We start from the raw sequence: 22,319 nt of genomic DNA on the forward strand, positions 1-22,319 counted from the left end.
TTACATGATAACATATGGTATTTATTTTTCATTAAATTTTAATTTGTTTAAATTTAGAATACAACAATATGGTCAATTATTATAGAAGGGTAAAAAAATATAGTATAGTTTTATTTATGCCGGAGTAATTTCTCCGAGTAATACTGCAAAAATTAGAACCAGGAATTACAACATTTTTCTATTTCATAAATATTTTATGCATACTATGGGTTGGCAACTCTGAGGTGTGCAAAAACAGGTATCTTTAGTCTTTTTGAGAGTGGGAATACCATGTGGGGCATGTGAGGCTGCAGATGCATTGGTTGCATTAATGCTTGCAAGTTGCTGAATCTAACAGGTGCTTTTCTGTTCAACAAGTTCACACTCGTCGAAACAAGTTAAATAGCTTAGTAAAGTTAAACATCATTTTATCCACGTGCAAAAAAAAAGGTACAGTGTATTAACAATTTATCAATTATTTTTTATTAAAATTCTGTTATTAATTGATTGAAATAATTTATAGAATCATCTGAAATATGGAGACTGTTGCAATTGATGCTGAATGGGTTGAAACCTTCAAGACAATTTCGAAAGAAGAAGTAAGCACTGAGTTATGATGTTGATAATGTTTTATTCATTGTAATTTTTTAGTTTCTGTAATTTTTGGTTATTAATTAAATTAAATAATTAATTAATGTTATTTTATAGATCAACTCACAAATCGAAATAAATAAATATGATGTAAGTGATGATGATGAGGAGCAACAGATTCGAGAACAGCGTATAAAGCGCATGATGCGCATGCAGCCACTATTTGCAAGTCAACCAAGACTTGAAATGAGTAAGTAATAAAAATCAATACAAATTAACAGTAATTTTTAAATAAAAAAAAAAAAAATTACACAATAATTTAATAACAATAACTTTATTTCTTTTAGTTTGTAAAGATTGGAGCAACGATTTTGTTGATTCAGGCTTTACATCGTATGCTTTTCGTATGATTGAAACCACTGAATCATTTAAAAATAAAGAAGATGATTTAAAATATTTGATTAATCTCTGTGGATATAATTTGACGGAGCTTCAGTTATATGATTATCCTTCTTCTCAAATAATGCCATTGATTAAATCTAAATGTTTTAATCTGACGAAACTTGTATTAAGATTTAAACAAGTGGAAAGTAAAGATTTTGATAATGTTTTTTCTAACATGAGTCAACTTGAAACATTAAATATTTATTGGCAATGTGAAAACGTAGCTTTACCAATGACTTTGATCAAGTCATTAGAACAAGTTCCTGAAACCTTAAAAATATTGGGTATTGTTTCTGAACCTGAAAGATTTAGTGATCCAGAAGACGTACCAGCTTCATCGGTTACTTCTGTAAGTATATAAATTTTACAACTATCACAACAATTTATTTTTTTGATTATCTCAATAAATAATAATATAAATTTTTTTATCTTTCAGGTATTATCTCCAGAAACCGAAGCTTTAATGACTGTCATTAGTAATATGAAAAATCTCGAATCTGTAACAATTAAATTGGATTATGGTTTTACAGATGAATTTTTCATAAATCTTATTAATAATTCTAAAAATTTAAAACTTTTAAATGTACGTGCTTCAAATATAACAGATAAAGGTTTAATTGCAGTTAATAACTTACATCAATTAGAATATTTTGATCTTGGTTTAATTGAAACAGACTCAGAAAATAAATTCATCACTGATCAGTCAATTCAATGTTTGTTTAACAAAGAAATGTCATCATTGGACATATCAAATTGCACTCAAGTCACTAATAGCTCAATCATTGAACTTGTTAAAAATTTACCAAATTTACAATCTCTCCATATTAAAAATACAAAAGCGACTATTGAACTTGTCGATGAAATTGCTAAATTAACAAAAGACCGTGAACTGAGTTTAATCATATGGATTTCTTTTAAAATTAATGATGATTACATCTTTAAAATAAACCCAAAAGTAAGATTTGTTAGTGTATTAAGCAATTAATATATTTTATCATAATTATTGTTATTCCTTATGTTTTTTTTCACGAAACATACATACGGTAATATTAATATTTTTGGTTTAATATTAATTTTAAAAAATTGTAAGCCATATTATTTTATGAAAACTTTAAAACTTACAGTTAAATTGTATATAATATATTTCGTTATTTATTAACTAAAAATAATAAATAATTTTATAATTTTAATATGTTTACTTATCATCAATTTATTTTTATATCCAGTTGTTATTTCTTGTCCCATAATAATAAAAAATATTTCGACTAACTTTCAACTCAATACTCTTGAAAAAAATAATTATTAAATTCACTTGTATATTTATCAATTTTTTTTTTTGATGTATTCATTTGTTTCTAGAGAAAGCTGCATTTTAATTAGGAAATCAGGAACTTTAAAACTTACAGTTTAATTAATTTAATCGATAATTTAATTGCCAATATTGTATCATTTATTTACAGAAAACATTCAAAAGTTTACTTGTAATAATTTAATGAAAATAATAAACAATGTTCTAATTTTAATATATTTACTTAATATCAATTTATTTTCATTCAAATCTTATTTCTTGCCTTATAATAATAAAAAATATTTCGACTAACTTTTAACTCAATACCCAATAATAGTGGTTTTAAAAAAAATTAAGTAAGTTAGTTCAAAATGTTATTATAAAATATATAAAACTGTTTTGTTTTTTTTTTTTCAACAAAATACAAATGAATATTTTTTATTTTATGACTTACTCAATTGTAATTGACTGAATTTGCTGACAACAGCAATTCCTCAAGAACACCTACAAAAATTTCAGGATATTTTTTTTTGTAAACTTGAAATGTTTTATTTAACATAACATCTCGTAAATTTTTTTTCATAAATTCTAAACATTTTTGATTGAGTTTTTTGAGATTATATTTATCAGAACAAACAAATTTACTTGCAACATTCTCAAAGTCTATTGTTTTGCAAATTACTTCTTCACAAATATTTTTAAGACAATCCACCTGATATTTTTCAGCAACAGCAAGTAGTTCCATTGGCATTTTGTCAACATTTGGTGATTCATTAGTATAAATATAATGTAAAAATTCTTCAAAAACATCTTCTTCAATATCTTCAATGACAACTTCATTTTTTTCATTTTCTTTTAATTCTTCATGATCAAACATTGCAGAAAAAACAGGACTGCGTGCTCCAAGAATTCCTTTGATTGCACGAAATGATTTTTGACCCACTTGAATTGTAACATCAGCTGATTTTTCATTTAACAAAAGTTTCTTTAAGTCTGCACTCAGTTTTCGTGTTGCATAAAATGTTGAAATTATATCAGAATAATTATTAGTTGGTTTTTTTGATATTCTTATTCTACAACAAATTTTAAGCTCATCATTTGGTAAAAATTGACTTGGATTTGACAAGTTTGTTTTATAAGTACAACCCCATTGAATTAATCCTGGAAATTTACTGAAATTATATTCTTCAGTTTTTCCGACTCCATTATTAATTGATATTTTACATTTTGTTTGTAATTGTGAAGTATTGAATAATTGAAGCTGTAGATCAGCCGATATATATATAATACCATGGTCATAGGACTTAGAAACTGAATATTTTCCCGAAATCCATTTATCATCAAAATCACCATAATTAGATGAAAAACTTAGTGATTTAATTATTTTTTCGGCCCACTGACTGATGTTTTCAATTGTCCATACATATTTAAATTCACAACATTCCATACCAGTAACATGTTGTGCAGAGTCTTGTTTTGACGTTATCAGTTTAATAGAAGCCTGAATAGGTTCAGTCAGTACTGATGACATGATTGTGTTAATTAATATTCGTTGTTAGACTAATAATTTTTATCAGACTAATCGTAATTGTGTATTTGTAAAACTCAACTCAGGCTGATGCACGATGAAAATGAGAGATTCCCACTAGGAAGCACAAGACATACTTATGTAGACACAATAGCACACAATAGGTGTTGGATACAGTTGGATATTATGGGCAATTATGGGAATCCCAGGGAATCCCTTCATCAGACGCTTCATCATCGATAAACCATTACTTAAACTAATCGATGAATCGAAAAATCTATACAAATCGTTCGGTAAATCTATTATATAGGCGTTGATAACTATGATGATAATATACAAACACTACAATTAAAAATATTTTATAATAAAATAATATTTTTTAATAAATATAAACAAACACAGCATTCTTTCAAAATAACTTTCATGTTGCTCAAGTCTTGATATATTTATTCGATTTCTCTCGAAGTTTCGTACGAACTTCAAATCATATAAAACAGCTGTCCAGACTCCAGAGTCTATACGTAACACTATACGTAATAACAAAATTAACAATTTTTAATTGTGTTTACTATTATTTTAACTATCAATAGTGACATGTCACATTGTAATTAAACAGCTGATTATTATTAACAATTATTAGATGATGTAAAGTACAATAACAACAAATAAAATAGAAAAAAAAGCTGTAGTTATTCCAGAAGAAGCTCCACAATCTGATGATGAAACTGTTGATAGAAAAAGTGTAAGTTAAATAATAATTTTTATTGATTATTTCATTTTCATTATTAAGTACACTGGTATATATAACATTGTTATCAGCTCATCTTTTAAACTTAGTTATTATTAAATTTTTAAATTACAATATTATTTTATTTTTCAAGGGAATTATAAGTAATCAAGTATCACACCAACTTACCAGGAACAATCATATCTGGTGAAGTAACTGAATCAATGGGCATATTATGGAATATTTAAATTTAATATATTATTAATTAACAAAATTATTAATTGAATGAAATATACAGATTTGAAGAAGGTGTAAGTTGGAGCAGTGCTAGTATATATACAGCTATTGATTGAGTATGTCAATATAATTAATATTTTTAAAATAGTAAATAAATAGTTTATGTAATAATAATAAAATATTGTTATTTATTTGTTTTTTTTTTATAATCCAGATAAAAGGAATAGGTCATTGAGAAATAACGTACTATACGTCTTTTTTAGAAAATCGCCTATTGATATGGAGATTGTACATGTTGCTTTTGAAAAAAACTATATAAAATCTTTGTGGAAAAAAAAGAGAAATAATTTATTTAGATATTTATATAATAATTATAATCATTAATTTTAAATTTTATCATGACAATTGAATTTTATAATATAAAATAATAAATTTGCAAATAATATTTATTTTTAAAAAAGAAAATTAACAACTTAAAAACGATAATAAGGTTTTTAAAAATATTTTTCTATTAATTTCAATTTGTTTATATTTAGAATACAACAATATGGTCAATTAAATTTTAGTCTCTTTGAGAGTGGGGCATGCAAGGCTGCAGCTGCATTGGTTGCATCTTTAGTTGCTGAATCTCACAGGTGCTTCTCTGTTCGACAAGTTCACACTCGTCGAAACAAGTTGGTTAGCTTTGTAAAAACAAACGTCATTTTATTAACGTGCAAATAAAAAAAAACACAAAGGTACAATGTTAATAATTTATCAATTATTTTTTATATTAACATTATTATGTTTATTTGACGTTTATAAAAATTCAATTAACCTGTTATTGATTCACTGAAATTATAAATAATCAATGACATATTATTAATTAAATAATTAATTGATTTTTTTTTTTTTTTTTATAGAATAACCTGAAATATGGAGGCTGTTGCAGCTGATGCTGAATGGGTTGAAACGTTCAAGACGATTTCAAAAGAAGAGGTAATAGTACTGAGTTATAATGTTGATGATGATTTTTCATTATCATTTTTTAGTTGCCTTAATTTCTGGTTATTAATTAAATTAAATAATTATAATCAATATGTTATTTCATAGATGAACTCACCAATTAAACCAAATGAAATTCATCCAGTTGATATGGCTATGTATAAAAGAGGTGGCCAGCTACCAAATATGGAGTTTACGACAATTTTGAGTGAAAGAAAGAAAAAGATTCAAGAACAGCGTAAAATTCGCATGAAACGCATGAAGCCACTATTTGCAACTCAACCAAGACTACAAATGAGTAAGTAATTATCAAATCAAGAAATTACAAAATAATTTATAATAATTTTTATATTTTTTTAGTTTGCAGAGATTTCAACAACAATTTTCTTGATTCAGGCTTTACATCATATGTTTTTTGTGATGTAACCGCTATGTCATTAAAAAGAAAAGAAATTGATTTAAAATATCTGATGAATCTCTGTGGATATAATTTGACAGAGCTTGACTTGGATGATTATCATGGAGGTCTATTTGCAGATGATTATCCTTGTGATCAAATAATGCCATTGATTAAATCTAATTGTTTTAATCTAAAGAAACTTGTATTAAGATTTAAAGAAGTCGAGAGTAATAATTTTGATAATGTTTTTTCTAACATGAATCATCTTGAAGAATTATCAATTTATTGGCTATGGGTAAATTCAACTTTACCAATGACTTTGATCAAGTCATTAGAACACGTTCGTGAAACCTTGAAAACTCTTGTCATTTTATGTCAACCATACCGAGTATCTTCTGTAAGTATATAAATTTTACAACTATTACAACATAAAAAAAAAATAATTTTTTTGATTATCTCAATAAATAATAATATAAATTTATTTATCTTTCAGGTATTATCTCCAGAAACCGAAGCTTTAATGACTGTCATTAGTAATATGAAAAATCTCGAGTTTGCAACAATTAAATTGGATTATGGTTTTACAGATGAATTATTCATAAATCTTACCAATAATTCTAAAGATTTAGAATTTTTAAAACTATGTGGTTCAAATATTACTGATAAAGGTTTAATTGCAGTTAATAATTTACATCAACTAAAAACATTTGATCTTGGTTTAGGTGAAACAAACTCTGAAAATAAATTCATCACTGATCAGTCAATTCAATGTTTGTTTAACAAAGAAATGTCATCATTGGACATATCAAATTGCACTCAAGTCACTAATAGCTCAATCATTGAACTTGTTAAAAATTCTCCAAGTTTAGAAACTCTTCATATTGAAAATACAAAAGCAACTATTGAACTTGTCGAAGAAATTTCTAAATTAACAAAAGATCGTAAAGTACATTTAAGTGTATGGGTTTCTTTTAAAATTAATGATAATATAATGTTACACAAAAGAGTTATTCACCCAACACTCACTTTCTTGTCTCATATTATACCTCTAAAATATACTTTACAACAATAATTATTGTTTTTTCCTATGCTTTTTTTTTCATGAAACATATACATATGGTAATAATAATTTTTTTGGTTTAATATTAGTTTTGAAAAATTGTAAACCACATTGTTTTTTTCGAAACTTTTAAACTTGCAGTTTAATTAAGTTACTTACTAATTATTTAATTCATATTAAATATTATAAATTTAGTATATAATATATCATAATATTCATTAACTAAAAATAATAAATAATTTTCTAATTTCAATTTTTACTTTATCAATTTATTTTTATCCAGTTGTTATTCCTTGCCTTAGTAATAAAAAATATCTTGACTGGCTGTTAAGTTAATAATCTTGAATCAAAGTTGTTAAATTTACTTGCAATAAACAATTTTATAAATTTTTTAAAACTAAAAAAAAATGATGGTACTCTGTTATCATCTGCATTCAATACACCTGGAGATAAATTAAATATTAATCTAGAAGCAAGTATTTTACAAATTAAACTAAATTCAATAATTATCAGTAAATAAACCTATCCAGTTTCCTTATTTTTTTTTTTTTTTTTACAACAGTTAATTTACAAAGTTTATAAATTTTATTTCTAATATAGATGAATTCAATAGAGTATATTTCAGCTGGAATTTTTTCAATGTGTATCTATTGTTGGGAGAAATTTTTTCTTTTTAATTTGTATCGGTTTATAATAAATTAACAATAAATTTAGAATATTATCTCAAATAGATGACATGTGAATTTTATAATAAAATAATAATGAATGTGAAAATATTAATTATTCAAAAAATAAAACTCAACAACTGAAAAAAGGATAACAAGGTTTGTAAAAAAAAAAATCAATTGATAAAAATTTATTTTTTAATATTTTTTTCTTTATTACAAGAGAGGTTTTACAATAAAAATTGAGTAAGTTATTTCAAAGTAGTGTTTAATAAAAGATATAAAATGGAGTTTTTTTTTTTTTTTAAACAAAACCAATGGATATTTTATTTTATGACAAAAGCAACTCCTCAAGAATACCTACAAAAAGTTCAGAATATTTTTTTTTGTAAACTTTAAATGTTGTATTTGCCATAACATCTCGTAAATTTTCTTTCATAAATTTTAAACATTTTTCATTCAGTTTTTTAAGATTATATCTATCAGAACAAATAAGTCTACTTGCAACAGTATCAACATATATCGTTTTGCAAATTGCTTCTTCACAAATATTTCTAAGAGAATCCACCTGATATTTGTCAGCAACAGCAAGTAGTTCCATTGGCATTGTTTTAACATTTGGTGATTCACCAGTATAAATATAATGTAAAAATTCTTCAAAAACATCTTCTTCAATATCTTCAATGACAACTTCATTTTTTTTATTTTCTTTAAATTGTTCATGATTAAACATTGCAGCAAAAACAGGACTGCGTATTGCAAGAATTGCTTTTATTGCACGAAATGATTTTTGACCCACTTTAATAGTAACATCAGCTGATGGTTCATGTAACAACAGTTTTTTCCAGTCTTCACTAAGTTGTTGTCTTGCAATTGTTGAAATTTTATCAGAACTATTATTGGTTAGTTTTTTAGTCATGATTATTGTACAACAAATTTTAAGTTCATCATTTTGCAAATATCCATTACTTGGTTTTAATAATTCTGCTGTTGAAATATAATTATCCCAAGTAATTTTGTCTGGAAATTTACTGAAAATATGTTCTTTAGTTATTTCATTTCTTTTATTAATTGATAGTTCACATTTTATTTGTAATTGTGAAGTAGTATTGAACGATTGAAGATTTAGCTGCATTGATACATGTTTCCAACTGGATCCATCGTTAATTGGTAATAATTGCAAAATCCATTTATCGTCAAAATCAGAATAATAAGAGGAAAAACTTGGTGATTCAATTGTTTTTTCATACAATTGCTTGAAGTTTTTAATTGTCAATTCATATGTAAATTCACAAGTTTCCATACCAGTAACATGGTCTTGTTTTGACATTATAAGTTGAATGGAATCCTGGCAAAGTCCAGTAAGTACTGACATGATTATTGATGATTGTGCTAATTAATATTCGTTTTTAGACTAATAAATTTATTTTTGGCACAACTGTATTTGCGTATTTGCTATTTGTTTAATTTAATTACAGAGGCTGATCTGTGATGGAAATGGATGAAAATGTAAGATTCTCACTGGGCAGCAGTCAGCACTATGTACATACATCATATGTATGTATGTACAATACACTGGGAACTGCAAATACAATTTTTGTTTTGCCTTTGGGTAATATAGGAATCCCCTCACGATCGATAAACCGTTACATAAACTAATCGATTAATCGAAAAATCTATAAAATCGATTGATATACCTATTATATACACGTTGATATGTATAATGTACAGTAATAAGTAATTAGATAAGAAAAATCGAGAATTCTAATTGCTGTATCATAAAATTGTGTATTTTTTTGAAGATGAAAACAGCCATGATTACCTCAATACAGTCTAATGATGTTACAAGAGGAATTTCGAAATCAATTGTTTTAAATACTTTAAATTCTGATGTTATAATTATGCTAGATGTGTACTCTTGATCTGGATCAAGCCAATGAAGAATTGATTGAACCTATTTTAAAACAATTTGTAAATTATCATGTGTTGATTAATGTGATGCTAAATGTTGATGAAGTTGATGAGATATAATGCTTAAAAAATTTACCTGTGTAATACCAAGACCAAGTGAATGTGAATCCATTTTACTTATGCCAACTGAATACTTGATACAAGACGTAATTTAGCTGTGTTTGCATAATGTTCACAATCACGTTTCCAATCATTTGAATGTGGCTTATTTTCATTCAATAAATAAAGTTTCCAAAATTGATTACACATAAATTTTTCATAGATATATAAAGACAAAAATTTTGTCCTTGTTGCAACTCCAAAAAAATCACAAATTATAAATATCGTTTTGACAACTGATGTTGGTATAGCTAAAATATATATAAACAAATATTAATTTATTAATTTATAACTATTAATATGATTATAATTTATTTAAGTATATTTTTAAAAAATTATTTTTTTTTCTCTACATTATTCGTGTTGCATTATTTATTTTATTTTCTAAATTAATAAAAATTCATTTGTTCATTTTGATGAATCATTAAAATAAATTGAAATAAATTTTCATCAAAGATATTTCAGTTCTAATAGATGTATATTATTGCTGGAATAAGTTGGATGCCACTTTATTTTTTTTACTCTGGTTGACTCGTTAGAGTATAGTTTAGCTAGAATTTTTTCAATGTATATTACGTAGTAATAATAAAATATTGTTATTTTCCTATTTTTTTAAATCTAGATGAAAGCATAAATTTTAATTATTATCATGAATACATAACAGGTGAAAAAAGGAATAATAAAGTTTTTAAAAAAATAAGTCTATTGACAAAAATTTATTTTTCAATATATTTTTTTTTTATTACAATAGTGGTTGAGAAAAAATTGAGTAAGATATTTATTTTAAAATGTTAATAAAATAATTAATAAAATATATAAAACTGAAAATTTCATTTTTTTTTTTTCAAACAAAACACGCATGAATATTTTTTATTTTATGACAAAAGCAACTCTTCAAGAACACCTACAAAAATTTCAGAATATTTTTTTTTGTAAACTTGAAATGTTTTATTTGCCATAACATCACGTAAATTTTTTTTCATAAATTCTAAACATTTTTGATTGAGTTTTTTAAGATAATATCTATCAGAACAAACAAGTATATTTGCAACATTATCAACATTTATCATTTTGCATATTATATCTTCACAAATAATTTTAAGACGATCAACCTGATATTTTTCAGCAACAGCAAGTAGTTCCATTGCCATTTTAACATTTGGTGATTCATCAGTATAAATATAATGTAAAAATTCTTCAAAAACATCTCCTTCAATATCTTCAATGACAACTTCATTTTTTTTATTTTCTTTGAATTCTTCATGATCAAACATTGCAGCAAAAACAGGACTACGTACTGCAAGAATTCCTTTGATTGCACGAAATGATTTTTGACCCACTTGAATTGTAACATCAGCTGATTTTTCATTTAACAAAAGTTGTTTCCAGTCTTTACTCAGTTGTTGTCTAGCATCAAATGTTGAAATTTCATCAAAACTATTATTTGTTAGTTTTTTAAACATTGTTATTGTACAACAAATTTTAAGATCATTTTGTGAATATCCACTCAATGGGTCTAACAAGTTTGATCTTGAAATAAGTTTATCGCAGTTAATTGTTTCTGGAAATTTACTGAAATTATATTCTTTAGACATTTCATGTTTATCATTAAACGATATTTTATAGTTTATTTGTAGTTGTGAAGTATTATTGAATGATTGAAGATGTAGATCAGCCATTATATGTATACCACCACGCTCATTGGACATACTACTTGAATATATTGCCAAAATCCATTTATCGTCAAAATCACCATAATGAGAGGAAAAACTTGCCGATTCAAATGTTTTTCCATACGATTGCTTGAAGTTTTTCATTGTCCATTCATATGTAAATTCACAACATTCCATACCAGTAACGGCAGTAACATGACCAGCTGGTCCAGCAAGTTCTGACATGATTGCCAATGATTAGGTTGATTAATATTCGTTTTTTAGGTTAATAAATTTCTTTTTGGCAGAATCGTATTTGCGTATTTGCACAACTTAACTCAGGCTAATCCGCGATGAAAATGCGAAATTCTCACTAGTCACGACTCACGAGTCACTAAATCTATGTAAATATTTAAGCAGCACTACATAAATAAACACAATGGGACAATGGGTTTTGGCCTTTTGTTTGGGTATTATGCAGTATTATGGGAATCCCAGGAATCCTCTCACGGGACGCTTCATTATCGATAAACCGTTACATGAATTAATCGATTAATCGAAAAATTTATACAATCGACTGATATACCTATTAATAATAAAGCTTTCAAAATTGATTACGCATAAATTTTTCATAAATATATTAAGCCAAATATTTTGTCTTTGTTACAACTTCAAAAAAGTCACAAATTATAAATATTGTTTTAACAACTGGTGTTAATATAGCTGAAAAATATATATGTAAACAAATACTAATTTTTTTATTTCTATATAACTATTAATATGAGTAATTTATTTAAAATTATATCTACAGTTGTAATATTTAATTATATTAATACTAAATAGCTTTGAAAAAAATATATTCAAGTAATTAAATCATAATTTTGTGAAATTAAAAATATTCTGTACAATTGTTTTTAAAATATCCCGCCAATGCGCCATCTTGAAAGTAATATGGGTTTGGCCTTTGGGTAATATAGAAATCCCTTCACGATCGATAAACCGTTACATAAACTAATCAATTAATCGAAAAATTTATACAATCGATTGATATACTTATTATATACACGTTGATATGTATAATGTACAGTAATAAGTAATTAGATAAGAAAAATCGAGAATTCTAATTGCTGTACCATAAAATTGTGTATTTTTTTGAAGATGAAAAACAGCCATGATTACCTCAATACAGTCTAATGATGTTACAAAAGGAATTTCAAAATCAATTGTTTTAAATATTTTAAATTCTGATGTTATAATTATGCTAGATGTGTACTCTTGATCTGGATCAATCTGGATCAAGCCAATGAAGAATTGATTGAACCTATTTTAAAACAATTTGTAAATTATCATGTGTTGATCATAGTATATCAGATGATATATTGACAATGGTATCCAAGAGTTGGAAGAAATTTTTTTTTTTTAATTTGTATATATAATAAATTAATAATAAATTTTATAATTATTATCATGAGTACATATAACAGATAAAAAAAGAGATATGTAATAAGGTTTTTGAAAAAATAAGTCTATATTGACAAAAATTTATTTTTCAATATTTTTTTTTTTTTATTTATTACAATAATGGTTTAGAAAAAATTAAGTAATAGTTATTTCAAAATGTTAATAAAATATATGAAACTGAAAGTTTTTTTTTTTTTTTTTTTAACAAAACACCAATAAATATTGTTTATTTTATGACAAAAGCAATTCCTCAAGAACACCTAAAAAAATTTCAGGATATTTTTTTTTGTAAACTTGAAATGTTTTATTTGACATAACATCTCGTAAATTTTTTTTCATAAATTCTAAACATTTTAGATTCAGTTTTTTAAGATTATATCTATCAGAACAAACAAGTATATTTGCAACATTATCAACATTTATCATTTTGCATATTATATCTTCACAAATATTTTTAAGACGATCAACTTGATATTTTTCAGCAACAGCAAGTAGTTCCATTGGCATTTTGTCAACTGTTGGTGATTCACCAGTATAAATATAATGTAAAAATTCTTCAAAAACATCTCCTTCAATATCTTCAATGACAACTTCATTTTTTTCATTTTCTTTGAATTCTTCATGATCAAACATTGCAGCAAAAACAGGACTACGTACTGCAAGAATTCCTTTGATTGCATGAAATGATTTTTGACCCACTCGAAGAATAACATCACTTAATTTTTCATTTAATAAAAGTTTTTTCAAGTCAACACTCAGTTGTTGTCTTACATAAAATACTGAAATTGCATCAGAACTATTAGTTAGTTTTTTAAACATTGTTATTGTACAATAAATTTTAAGGTCATTTTGTAAATATCCACTCAATGGGTCTAACAAGCCTGATCTTGGAATAAGTTTATTGCAGTTCATTGTTTCTGGAAATTCACTGAAATCATGTTCTTTGGTTATTTCATATTTATCATTAATTAATATTTTACATTTTGTTTGTAGTTGTGAAGTATTATTGAATGATTGAAGCTGTAGATTAGCCAGTATATGTATACTAATACCACCACGCTTATTGGACACACTATCTATATATATTCTTAAAATCCATTTATCGTCAAAATCACCATAATGAGATGAAAAACTTGGTGATTCAATTATTTTTTTATACGATTGACTGAAGTTTTTAATTGTCCATTCATATGTAAATTCACAACATTCCATACCAGTAACGGCAGTAACATGACTAGGTCCAGCAAGTTCTGACATGATTGTCAATGATTGTGTTGCAGATTAATATTCGTTTTTAGTCTAATATAAATTTCTTTTTGGCAGAAACGTGTTTGCGTATTTGTACAACTTAACTCTGATCCGCAATGAAAATGCGAGATGCTCACTAGTCACTAAATATTTAAGCAGCACTACATAAATTTATGTAAATAAACACAATGGGACAATGGGTTGTGGCCCTTGGGTATTATGCAGTATTATGAGAATCCCCTCACGGGACGCTTCATCATCGATAAACCGTTACATGAATTAATCGATTAATCGAAAAATTTATACAATCGACTGATATACCTATTAATAAGAAAGCTTTCAAAATTGATTACACATAAATTTTTCATAAAAATATATTAAGCTAAATATTTTGTCTTTGTTGCAACTTCAAAAAAGTCACAAATTATAAATATTGTTTTAATAACTGGTACTGGTACAGCTGACATATATAAACAAATATTAATTTTTTTACTTATATATAACTATTAATATGAGTAATTTATTTAAAATTATATCTACATTTATAATATATAATTATATTAATACCAAATAGCTTTGAAAAATATATTTAAGTAATTAAATCAAAAAATTAAAAATATTCTGTACAATTGTTTTTAAAATATCCCGCCAATGCGCCATCTTGAAAGTATGCAAAAAAACAAAACAAAACAAAATACACACACACGGACACTACACAGTGTGTTTACATACAAAACACACATATACTCATATTGACAATATTGTTGAATTGTCATTTATTAGACGTCTCATTAATTTACAATAACAAATTGAAATTTTGATGAAAAATAAAACAATAAATATCGTTATTATTGTACAATAATTAATTTAATAATGAAAGAAATAGTTACAAATCAACATGTCAATGTGACTAATAATTTTTCAAACAACAATGGTAATCCAAGTACAAATAATGTTACAAATGGTAATAATCAACGTAAATATGCTGTTATTAGTAAAGAATGGGTATCAACAATTGGTGAAGAATTAGGAATGGATCGTCTTCCAGATTCTTTATTAAAAAGACTCGCTGAAGATGCATCATATCGTCTACGAGAAGTATTACATGTAAAAAAGTTTTTATAATTAAAACAAAAATAATTTTAAAAAAATAAATAACAATTGTTTTCCTTTTTTCTTTTTGCAGAAATGTACGACAAGATTAAAACACAGTAAAAGAAAACGTTTAACTTCAAATGATGTTAATGCAGTACTTACAAATCTTTGTGATGTTGATCCAATATTTGGTTTATCAAATCAAATGCCAGCTTATCATAATGAAGCTAAAGTATTTGTACCACATGAAAATTCAATTGATCTTGCATTAAGATCAACAAGTACATTAAATATAACACAATGTGGTGCACCATTTATACAAGAAACTGAAATATGTAATACAAAATTAAATGAAACACGTCAAAATTATGCTAAAAAAGCACTTAAAACTTTATTTAATGGATCACAAAAAACATTTCAAGTTTTATTAAATGATTGTGCAACAAATGCACAATTAGGTGGTGAAGGTGTTATTGATACTCTATTATCAATTGCAAGATCTACTGTTATTTCAAATAATGCACAATACACCAGAGTTACAACAAGAACATGTCAACTAATTATTTCAATTGCCAGTAATAGTGAAGCTGTTTATCCTTATCATTTAAATTCAGTAAATATATTATTAAATATTATTGTTATCATCACGAAAATTATTAATATAAATAATAATTTATTTATTTATTTTCTAGGCACAAAAATTAACTGAATTATTGTTAGAAATTTTACTCGGACATAGTTTTATAAATCCAAATGTTGAGGCATTATTTAAAACTTGTGCTCTTAAATTAATGTTAAGATGGCCTTCAGTTGCTGATAAATTTGTACCAATGCTTGAAGGTGTATTTGATGAAACTATTAAATCTGAAAATTCAAATAATGATAAAAGAAAATTACGAGCAATTGAATTACTTGCTGAAGTACAGCCATTATTATTTTATCAAAAAAAACCAGATTCATTATTGTCATTTAATAATATTTTAAATAATGCACAACAAGGAACAAAATTATGGCAACAAATTGCTGTAAGTTTCTTTTAATTAATTTATTATTATAAAATGTAATTTTTTTTCTAATTGTGTTCATTAATTTTCTAGAATTCTGTGTGTGCTCTTGTTAAATCAAAACGACATACAATTGATTTTGGGTTGTTGATTGATCATTTTGGTGATTCAATATTGCCATATTTAACTGTTGATGATGATTATGATAGTAAAAAAAATAGTAAACCAATAGTGCTTCCAATTATTGTAAGAAGTAAAATTAAATATGCAAGTATTACATCAAATGGTAATAGAGAACGACAAGTTGGATTTCCAGATTCATCATTACGTGGACCAAGACGTGAAATTAGGTATTTAAAATTAATATACTTATAATGTATATTATTTAAATAATATTTTTAATTTTTTGCTTTAGATTTGCATTTGCTGGTGGAAGACCAGTTGCTCAAAATAATCTTCGACGTGTTAGTTTACGTGCAAGTTACCAAATACTCAGAAGTGATATGAGAGCAACAACAGCTCTTATTGCATCAAAACGTCTTCTCATATTGAGAGATAAAAAAAAAAATTTTAATGGACTTTACAATTTAGCTCATGTTAATCTTTAATTTTTGTATTTTATTTTTTTTTTTTCTAAGTATAAAAATAATAAATTGTTCATTAGTATAACAACTATGTGACTAAAATAATTGGCTAGAAATTTTATTTATTTTTTCATATTGATACCTTTACAAAATATAATTTTAATTAATTAATCCACAGGTAACAGCATATTGGTTGAAAAAAAAAAAAGGCTGCGCAGAACGAAACCAAAAAAAAGCGTTGAATAATGTGGTCTCTACCATGAGTTGATCATAGTTGTTGTTTTTTTTATGTCAAGTTCTATTTACTAAATAATAATGTCACGAATCGTTGGTTTTTTTAAAGTAATTAGAAATAATTGGAAAAAATCAGTTGTTGGTGCTGGTGTATTATCTTATGGTGTTTCACATGGACTAGAAACTTATCAGTAATAATTAATTGTTAATTCATTAATGTTTTTATAATCTAACCTCAAAACAAAATATTTATCAAAGTTATTATTAATTTTTCAGAACTAATTTATTAATGAGATCATATTGTGAAGAAGCTGTTAAATTTGGTGATGAAGCATTACCAGCACATCAACGTCCACGACATATTACTGTCATTTTAAATCCAACATCTAACAAAAAGTAAATATAAAAAAATATAATATAAATTTTATATTTTAATAATTATTATTAATTTTAATTATAGAAAATCTAAAAAGCTATTTGAAAAATATTGTGAACCACTTTTACATCTTGCTGGAATTGCTGTAACAATAATACAAACTGAACAAGAAGGACAAGCACGTGGAATAATTGAAAAATTAAATACACAAACTGATGCAATTATTGTTGCTGGTGGTGATGGTACATTGTCAGATGTTGTAACTGGTCTTATGAGAAAATACAATGGAAATTCAGCATATACAAAACAATGTCCAATTGGAATTTTACCACTTGGTGAAATAAATAGAACAGCAAATCATTTATTTAATAAAAAATATGATAATTTATCACTAGTTCATCAATTAGCTGATGCAACAATGGCTACAATAAAAGGATCAACTAAATATATTGATGTTGTTGAGCTTGAATCACTTGAGGTTAATTTATTAATTATTTCTACAATTTTAATAATCAATTTAACAATTAATCAGTGTTTTAATAGTATTTTAAATTTTATTTAAACAGAATCCAGATCCAGAAAATCCTATAAAACCTATATATGCAGTTGGACAAATTGAATGGGGTGCTTGGAGAGATGCAAATGCTCAAAAAGATAAATACTGGTATTTAGGATCACTTCGAAGGTATAATAATCATAAAATTACTTTGATAATTAATTTGCATTTTAAATAATTATTTTGCTTTTTTATAGATATGCAACATTTGTATTTTGTGGATTAAAAAATAATTTAAATTGGAGTATTGATGGTACACTTAAATATACTGATCCATGTAGTGGATGTTCTCGTTGTTATCAAGATATTAGAAATCAACAAAATATAACATCTTCTAAAAAATGGTGGCATGTATTTATACCTAGAAAAACTGGTTATTATGATGAAAATAAAATTGATTATAGTAAAATAATAAATAATAAATGTGGTGAATATAAAGAAATGCCAATTTCATCAACAGAATTATCTTTAATATCAAGTAATTTATCTGATAATTCAAATGATACACAATCATCAGTTAAAATATATTTAGGTAATAACATTTTTTATATTTATTATCATTAATTATTTACATTAATTTTTTTACGTTAAATTTAATTATTAATATTTATTTTTTTACTTTGGAAATAAGGCCCTGAGCATGTGACTTATATGGATTTTGTAAAAGAAGGCTGGAGACGAATAAAAGGTGAAAAAAATCTAGTTATTAAAACTTTAGAAGCCAAAGATATCGAACTTTTTCCAAACGCTAATTTGGTAAGTTAATATTTAATACATTTTTTTAAAAATTAACAATAACAACGCGTTTTTAGCAACAATAACAATTTTGAAATGTTTTTTTTTTTTTTTTTCGAAGAAACAACAAGGACAACAACAGTATTTTTCAATTGATAATGAAGAGTATGAAGTTAAACCAGTTAAATTGAGATTATTTTCAAATGCTGTAAAGATTTTTGTATAATTAAATAATTTATAAAGTTTAACTTTTTATTTTAAAACTATTTTTCCTACGTTTTATTTATTAATTCATTTTAAATTATTTTTAAATATTATTAAACAACCGAATAAAGTGACGAGTTATTTAAAAATTTTATTTTATTATTTTTTAAAATTGATATGAATTTTATTATCTACGTTTTTATTAATCACCATTCGTTAGCTCCAAAAGAAAACAAATTATATTTAATAAATATCAACAAATTTAACTTACATGTTTGACAATTTTTTTGTATATTGAATCCCACATAAATACACCTGTAAGTCCAATGGCAATGGCAATAACAGCAATTCCAAAAATAATTCCTACCTTGACCTTAGGAACACCCATCTTTTTGACTGGTTGATTTCTAGAAAAATAAAACCAAAAATATTAATAAAAAATATATTTTTCAGTTAACAATACAACCAACAATTAGTTATTATATAAAAATTGTAAAAATATATTTTTTCATTGTTATGAAATTTGCATGAATAAGCATCTTCTTTTTTTTGCTTATCATTAATTTGAATTTTAAATAACTATCTAGTACTAATTTAATTATTATAAGCCTATTGTATTTAACGTACGGATTCATACAAGTATAGATATAATTTTTCTTGTTTTTTAATTAACAACAATAATGCATTAATATTATTTGCTTGTTGCCTTAAATGACGCCTACGTATTTTCAAGTTGGTCAGTCACATGACCTTGTCTTTACAGCAATTATATTGGTGATAATTTCTAATCGCTTAAAATTATTTAAAATAGCTTGATAGTAAAAAAAACAACAACAATAATACATTAACTTTATTGTAAATAGAAAACAAATAAGGTTATATTTTTGTGTTTAAAAAAATAGCTCACATTTGTGATGATTCTTCAACAGGGTCAATTTCAGACCCTGTAAATATTAAATTTTCACTAGACATTTTTTTTGTTACACTTAAATTTTAATGACAAGTAGTATTCTCATTTAAAATAATTAAATCTTTGACTCATATTTATTTTATTTATTTTAACACAGAGATAAGAAAATGATTGCTCATGGTTTGTTGCTGCACTTTGTTGAGATAATTCGAAAAAAATTCTGACGGTGCTCATTATAGATAAAGACAGTTTTATTGTTATAAAAAGTTAATGATTTCATTGAATGACAACTGTCTGAAGCATTCACAAATTACTATTTATAGTTTGAAATGATTTTTTTTTATATTTTTTTTTTTATCACTTGATTACTTGTTTTGGAGCAGTTTGGAGTTATTTTTACGCATGCGCACGGTGTTGTCTACTGTCCTTTACATTTAATTCAATTAAAATAAATAAAAATTAATTAAAAATCAATCGGAACAATCAATGTGCATGGGAAAATAATTATTTTATTCAATTTTTTTCGTAGAAAAGTTAGTACGTTATTACAAAAATGTGCAGTTAAATTTTGCCGCTCGTTTTTCGTATTAACTGTGCGGTAATTGTTTTTTTTGTTAACAAGCTAACGTTAAACAATTAAAAATTTATATAGAAAATATGTAAAATCTTACCGGCTATCTATTCTTTTTGGGTTTTTAGATTTTCCTGAATTTTCTGGATTAACTTCTTCACTTGGAGCCATTTTTTAGATGATAATTTTTCGTGATTTTTGTTTCTCAATCCAGCAATATACAATCAGTCAATAATATTATTCCATATAAATTTTATTTTATTTAAAAAAATTACTTGATTATACGTTTAATATTTAATGTTTTTAAAATTTTCTTTTACATTCATTCGCAGCACATTTTTTTATCTTTATTTAAACGTGAAAATTAAGAAAAATTTTGAACATCAATATTAATTTTTGTCATGACGAATAAAGAAACATTTCTCCAATTTAAATTGTAAAAATCGGTAATCAATATTTTATATATTGATTAAGTAAATAATTTCTGTCAATTTTTTTTTTTTATCTAACGTGATAAAAATAAAAAAGAAGATTGCAAAGTCAAATGATTGATGATAATTGATGGCTCATATCTGATTAAATTCCGATGAATATTTTTGAATCAATTTAAAATATAAAAACATGATTAAAATGATAAAAAATAAAGCAAAAAAAAAATTTTATTTATTATATTTTATTATGTATTTTGACTAAACCAACAATTGACTGACTTGAAACTAGAAAATTTTTATAGTGGCTGATAGAAACTTGGTCTAAAAAATAAACTAGAAAAAGAAATCCGAGTAAAGTCCAATGATTCTGATAATAATCTAATACTTATTCCTCTTCCTTTTGGTTATTCCATTTTTTATTTTGCAAATATAATGATTTTATAAACTAGAAAAACACATTTCAAAATTTGACACACATTCACATTAAAAATTCCAAGTGGGCGTTAGAAATTACAGCATTAGATTTGTTTTAAATAAAAAATTAGAAAAACAAGAATAAAAAAAATACTGCCTGTGTATTTTATTATTTTTTCAAGATAGTTGACATGTTTTTGAAAAAGTTGAACTATTATTTAGAATTTTTAACTTATTAATTTGTTATTAATGATCACTGGTAATTTAAATGAGATTATAGAAACTTGCCTAGATGATATGAAGAGCTATTTCATTCCAATATGATTTTTTTTTTTTTATATAATTAACACATCATCTTCAAGCTTATCATATTTTTTTTTTTAGTCAATTTAAATCAAAGTTTATATTTAAATAGTTCATCATGATGAGAAAATATTTCTACAGCTTAATCTGCACACTGACATGACCTTGAACTTTGACATTATTTGTCAAATAAAATTACTCGTCAATATATTAATATAAAAATTATCGAGTAATATTTATCAATAGTATTTTTAATTTATAATCAACTGTCTATTTTAATATTATTATTATCAATAATTATATAAAACCAAAGATTGCTTGCTAAAATAACTCTGATAGATAAAAAAAATTAAATTGAAATTGAGACTTCCTACTTGTTACATCTTGATAATAATCATGCACTTGTTATTTATATTGCTAAATTAAGATTAATCAAAAGTGAAAGTGTAAAAATTTGCAATACACGATACTTTCCATAAACGTGTATTGAAGAAAGTTATTTAACATATAGGCGAAGCTCAACTATGTGACTCAACAATATTTATAAAATTCGAAAATCGAAATTTGA

General features: G+C 24.8%; 5 protein-coding genes across 5 annotated transcripts; 4 read left to right on the forward strand and 1 right to left on the reverse strand.

Annotated features, from left to right (window-relative positions):
- The first annotated feature begins 19 nt into the window (after nucleotides 1-19).
- On the forward strand, nucleotides 20-1,999 carry LOC122853964. The gene is made up of 5 exons (XM_044154374.1): nucleotides 20-429; nucleotides 503-578; nucleotides 688-820; nucleotides 918-1,363; nucleotides 1,451-1,999. Exons 2-5 carry the CDS (start codon nucleotides 516-518, stop codon nucleotides 1,997-1,999), a joined length of 1,191 nt encoding a protein of 396 aa, XP_044010309.1. The 5' UTR covers nucleotides 20-429; nucleotides 503-515.
- Nucleotides 2,000-5,430: 3,431 nt separating this feature from the next.
- Nucleotides 5,431-7,336, forward strand: LOC122855236. Its single transcript, XM_044156451.1, has 5 exons — nucleotides 5,431-5,531; nucleotides 5,697-5,772; nucleotides 5,887-6,076; nucleotides 6,139-6,575; nucleotides 6,672-7,336. Exons 2-5 carry the CDS (start codon nucleotides 5,710-5,712, stop codon nucleotides 7,248-7,250), a joined length of 1,269 nt encoding a protein of 422 aa, XP_044012386.1. The 5' UTR covers nucleotides 5,431-5,531; nucleotides 5,697-5,709; the 3' UTR covers nucleotides 7,251-7,336.
- A 6,261-nt stretch (nucleotides 7,337-13,597) lies between these two features.
- On the reverse strand, nucleotides 13,598-14,343 carry LOC122853965. Its single transcript, XM_044154375.1, has 3 exons — nucleotides 13,964-14,343; nucleotides 13,718-13,882; nucleotides 13,598-13,601 (listed from the first exon to the last, which is right to left on the reverse strand). The coding sequence occupies exons 1-3, from the start codon at nucleotides 14,341-14,343 to the stop codon at nucleotides 13,598-13,600; spliced, it is 549 nt and encodes a 182-aa protein (XP_044010310.1).
- A 728-nt stretch (nucleotides 14,344-15,071) lies between these two features.
- LOC122855237 lies at nucleotides 15,072-17,114 on the forward strand. Its single transcript, XM_044156452.1, has 5 exons — nucleotides 15,072-15,441; nucleotides 15,521-16,042; nucleotides 16,122-16,454; nucleotides 16,527-16,783; nucleotides 16,849-17,114. The coding sequence occupies exons 1-5, from the start codon at nucleotides 15,208-15,210 to the stop codon at nucleotides 17,039-17,041; spliced, it is 1,539 nt and encodes a 512-aa protein (XP_044012387.1). The 5' UTR covers nucleotides 15,072-15,207; the 3' UTR covers nucleotides 17,042-17,114.
- A 156-nt stretch (nucleotides 17,115-17,270) lies between these two features.
- On the forward strand, nucleotides 17,271-19,194 carry LOC122855238 (acylglycerol kinase, mitochondrial-like). Its single transcript, XM_044156453.1, has 7 exons — nucleotides 17,271-17,442; nucleotides 17,528-17,647; nucleotides 17,712-18,105; nucleotides 18,194-18,312; nucleotides 18,381-18,715; nucleotides 18,815-18,939; nucleotides 19,040-19,194. Exons 1-7 carry the CDS (start codon nucleotides 17,333-17,335, stop codon nucleotides 19,142-19,144), a joined length of 1,308 nt encoding a protein of 435 aa, XP_044012388.1. The 5' UTR covers nucleotides 17,271-17,332; the 3' UTR covers nucleotides 19,145-19,194.
- Nucleotides 19,195-22,319: the final 3,125 nt, after the last annotated feature.

This window comes from Aphidius gifuensis, linkage group LG4, assembly GCF_014905175.1.
Source record: "Aphidius gifuensis isolate YNYX2018 linkage group LG4, ASM1490517v1, whole genome shotgun sequence".
Classification (NCBI taxonomy): Eukaryota; Metazoa; Arthropoda; class Insecta; order Hymenoptera; family Braconidae; genus Aphidius; species Aphidius gifuensis.